This window comes from Tasmannia lanceolata, unplaced genomic scaffold (assembly GCF_043159265.1).
Source record: "Tasmannia lanceolata isolate RefF3 unplaced genomic scaffold, GAP_Taslan_0.1 ptg000023l, whole genome shotgun sequence".
In the NCBI taxonomy this organism is placed as follows: domain Eukaryota; kingdom Viridiplantae; phylum Streptophyta; class Magnoliopsida; order Canellales; family Winteraceae; genus Tasmannia; species Tasmannia lanceolata.
Genome location: NW_027518700.1, coordinates 33,803,556 through 33,808,307, shown reverse-complemented (window position 1 = coordinate 33,808,307; position 4,752 = coordinate 33,803,556). Strand labels below are relative to the sequence as shown.

Sequence of the window (4,752 nt, the reverse complement as noted above, 5' to 3'; positions counted from 1 at the left end):
TCATTCAAAGAACATGTTTTGGTGTAGAACTTGAGAATTTTGGAACTCTAAATTCCCTATCATATCAAATATGAAGGTAGATTTCTTAGCTTAAACTGCTCCTGCTATACTAAATGACTTATTAGAATGGAGTTATAATTAAGGATGATAGCTAATGGGGACATATATCCTTCCTCAAATTATTCAAAGAAGTGCAAGGGACAAATGAATTTGATCAATGACCACTATTATTTACACTTCCCTGTACTGATCATGGTATAACATAATTTACATATTGATGAAGCATGAAGTAACTGGTGAAACTAAAATCACTCACATCAGTGCGAAAATGTAGAACAACACCATCACCACTACATGTTTAAGAGGGTATCAGTCATCAGAGATGAATGCTCACAATAATCCAAGTCAACATAAATGGGAATTTTGACAAAAACAATGGACTTAAGAGGAATCAAGTCTGACAAGAAGCCTTATAGACCAAAGACCATTGGACTTAAGGACTTTATTGCTTTGACGATTGCCCAAAACTCACTTGGTTCCTCATTACTTGAATGCTTACAAGGGGCAAGCTAAGCTCGTGCAATCAACACAATAGGGTGATGTCACGCCCCCAACCCGGGAACCCTCGGGGCACGTGACAGGCGCTGCATACTTGCTAGGCGAACCCGGCAAGTGTGCAAGGCCTCTGAATATACAAAGATTCAGAACAGCATGGTAAAAACATAATATCCACAAATAACTAGAAGACAACGAAATAAAAGAAACTTTCTTTCATTTATACAAGCCTCTCAGGGTCTCTTTACATATATACATAGCAACAAAACCAAAATACATTGCCATACTCTAGTATAGCAATGTTCTCTCGAACTCAACCTAGGTACACTGGCTTCGGAATAGACAAGTCGAACACAGGAAATGCCTCGGAGTCTGAAGTGTGCAACATCACGCACATTAGCACATGGTTAGTAAGTAATATAGTAATCTAGCAGTATATCACTAACTGCTACTGATTAGGATATCATAGATAGTATTATAGCATTTTCCAGTTTATATCAAAGTAGACTGAATATAACTTGTTTATCTTGACAGAAATAATCTAAGTCATGCTCATTCTCAATTTCAGATCCAAGTTCAAGTACAAATTCAAGTGTAATTTCAAATTCAAACTTTGATGCTGATTCATATTCAAAATGAATATGATGTCCAGATACACCACTGGCGGGACCATATGTCCAGATACACCACTGGGGGAACCATGTCCAGATACACCACTGAGGGGACCATGTTTATGATGTGCAGATGCAGCGTTTCAGATTTAATGTATGTCCGACAACCATACAAGAACGGATGTAAACAAATTGAATCATAATTATACAGATGGCCAGATATTCTAAACTTATCAAGTAAGAAGAATAGCAAAACAAACCAAAAGCATTCAAATGAGGACATATATATACATATATAAACCAATGTATGTACACCCTTATATATGTTATATATATACATATATAACCCAATGTATGTACACCCTTATATAAATACACACTTTTGTTTAAAAGTGTGTATTGGGTTTGAATCGTAGTTCTACCACCTCATACGACTTGTGTTGGATGTATAAGACCAGAGAAAGGTATTGATTTAGAAAATCCTAATGCTATAGGATTTGAAGAAGAAAAAGAGAAAGAGGAGAGAAAGCGAAAGCGAAAGGGCAAGGATAAAGTGATTCCCAGTAAGTGATATGGTACATGTTAGTATGCATTACTTGTTATGCAAACCACGAACATAAAAGATGTGTGATGTGAATAAGAAGAATTAATATTATATATATATAGGTATGCATATTTATATAAGGGTGTACATACATTGGTTTATATATGTATATATATGTCCTCATTTGAATTCTTTTGGTTTGTTTCGCTATTCTTCTTACTTGATAAGTTTAGAATATCTGGCCATCTGTATAATTATGATTCAATTTGTTTAGATATGTTCTTGTATGGTTGTCGGACATACATTAAACTTGAAACGCTGCATTTGCACATCATAAACATGGTCCCCCCAGTGGTGTATCAGGACATGGTCCCCTCAGTGGTGTATCTGGACATATGGTCCCACCAGCGGTGTATCTGGACAGTATAGCATGGTCGGATGAGGGGTAAGATGAGATTTGGTGTTCGTGGAAAACTAAGTCTGCGATATGTGGGTCCCTTTGAAATAATGGATAAAGTGGGCGAGGTAGCTTACAGGTTGGCATTGCCACCAGCATTATCAGCGGTCCACGATGTTTTCCATGTCTCAATGCTTAAGAAGTGTCTTTTTAACCCGAGTAGTGTGATCGAACTGGAGCCACTAGAGTTGGCAGCTGACCTATCTTACGAGGAGGTGCCAGAGTGTATTGTTGCTCGAAAAGAGCAAATTCTCTGTAGCCGTTCGATTCCCTATGTTAAAGTCAAGTGGCAGCATCACTCGACTGAAGAGGCTACATGGGAGCGTGAGGAGGATATGCGAGAACGCTATCCATTTTTGTTTTGAATAATGTTAAACCCAAAACTTGGTCCTTTCAGGTGATCTTCAAATTGAGTTTCAAAGGGAATTAGAAAGAAAAAGAGCCTCTGCTGCTTCATGAATTTAGCCTCAAGGGATCCCCTTAAGTTTTGGCAAAAATTAACATATAAAGCCACAGAAAATGAGAGGAAAACATACACCATAAGGTTAACATGATTTTAAACCCCAAGCCCATAAAGCCTTCTCTGAGATCTAAAATATGTTGTGGACCCTTAAAACCTCAATCACTCATGACATCACTTAATCAATCGAACTTGATCCTAGCCATGAAATAAAAATGGAGTAAGAGAGTTACCTGAATCGTAAGCAAAGTGTTGGATTAAAGCATGCTGGGGTAGCCGAAGTTTGTGTCGACGGACAGAGCAACGACTCCCTTTTTCTTCTTCAATATTCTTCCTCTGCAACTCAACATGAAATGACTTCAATGAGATGAGGATTGTGACTGAGAGGTACTGGTGACAACGATTGAGATGGAAACTGGAAAGAAGTTTTGGGTTACCGGAAAAGGTTGTCGACGGATCGCAATCGGAGACTCAAAGAAGGTGGCAGTGTAGGCTAGAAGAAGAAGGAAATGGAGTTAGGGGAATTAATGTTGATTGTGCTACAAATGATGGGGCAAAATAAAAAGGGGTAGTGGTGGGATCTGTTGATAATGGTGGAGGAGCTGATGGGTTAGAAATTGGGGTGACCAGAGATGACACGCGAGGCCGGCCGGATCTTCTTCTTCTTCTTCAGCTTTCTATTGAAACCCTCTCTGCAAATCACTGTAAATTATGTTCTCCTTTATCTTCTTCCTCTTCCCTTGCACATTTCACAAACCCTAAATGAAAGCTCTCCCAAATTTTCACATCTAGAGAGAAATGAGAGAAGTAGGTCTGGGATAGAAGAACAGAGGTGATGATGGTGGCTATCAGAAACAACAGAGATTATGATTGGGCGTGATGTAGAAAAGGGGTGGGTGTGATAGCTACAAAATAGATGGAAGTAGAGGTGGAAATGATGAAGATGAGTAGATGGAATTTGGTGGTGGAGATGATGGTGAGGAGAGGTTTTAAATAGGAGAGGGCTGTTGTTGGTGGCGATTGAAGCCAGGGAATGGCCGGAGATGATGACAGACGACCTCCCTTCCTCTCCTCTCTGCTGATCGGCTAGGGTTTTCCCCCTCTCTGATTTTTCTCCCCAAATGAGAAGAAGCCCCCCCCCCCTCCTTAGACCCTAATCGAGGTCTTCTATATGGAACGAAATGCCATATTTGGCCCTCCTCTCCTTCCAGGACATCCCCTTCTAGTGCATTTTCACTCATGCTTTTCAAAGCAAGACGGTGGTCTTGGACAAGAAAGAGACCCCTAAAATATAATGATATATATTCACTCATTTTCCTTTCCTTGGACAGCCACCTCTAGTATACGTTGTCTTGTCTTTTCATCCACTAGGGGTGGTCTGAGTAAGGAGGAGGGCAAATATATCATTTCTTTTTTTATATATGGGATTGATATTGGCACCACTGTGTTTTGATATTGGCACCATCACTTTGTCTTTTTCTTCAAGCTTTGTAAACGAGTGATGATGTCGGGGTGTCCATTTTTTTACTATGACACAAACTCAGCTTGTCTATTTTCTGATTTTAACTTGAAAGTGCAATAAGCATTTGATTGTGGTTTAAACACTAAAAGACAAGATAAGTTAGAGAAAATATCAAAATGTGGTTGCGGTTAAGCATTAAAGATTAGGGGTGCAAATAAGGAGTGCCAATACCAAGAACTCAGGGGTGTTTTGTAACTTTTCAAATCTTTGTAAAAATGAAAGAAAGGATTGGGGCAATTGATCGGAGGATCTCACTGAGGTTTAGGGATCACTCAGGCTCCACAAAGGCTTCAACAATGGTCTGCAAATGGGCGCTTTCGGGTTCTTTTGCATTTTAAGGCTCAATTCTTCAGAATTTTTGGGCTTCGGTTTTGGAATTTTGGAATTCGAATCTGGGACTTTATTTGACTTCGGGAATTCAATCGATTTCAGGAATTTATTTGATTTTGGGGGTCCGGTCAAAATGGGGTGTCTAAAGTAACCTCACTTCTGAATGGTTGATAACCTATTTTGTGGGAGTATCAAAGTTCGAATTCCAGTAGCTTTATCAACCAAGGGAATGGGTTGATGATCCCATTTTGTGTGTTGGTAACCCCACTTCCG

The 4,752-nt window shown here is 39.4% G+C and overlaps 1 protein-coding gene across 1 annotated transcript; it reads left to right on the top strand.

The window, feature by feature from the left end:
• The first annotated feature begins 2,160 nt into the window (after positions 1–2,160).
• Positions 2,161–2,532, top strand: LOC143856036 (uncharacterized). Its single transcript, XM_077366078.1, has one exon. The coding sequence runs from the start codon at positions 2,161–2,163 to the stop codon at positions 2,530–2,532; it is 372 nt and encodes a 123-aa protein (XP_077222193.1).
• Positions 2,533–4,752: the final 2,220 nt, after the last annotated feature.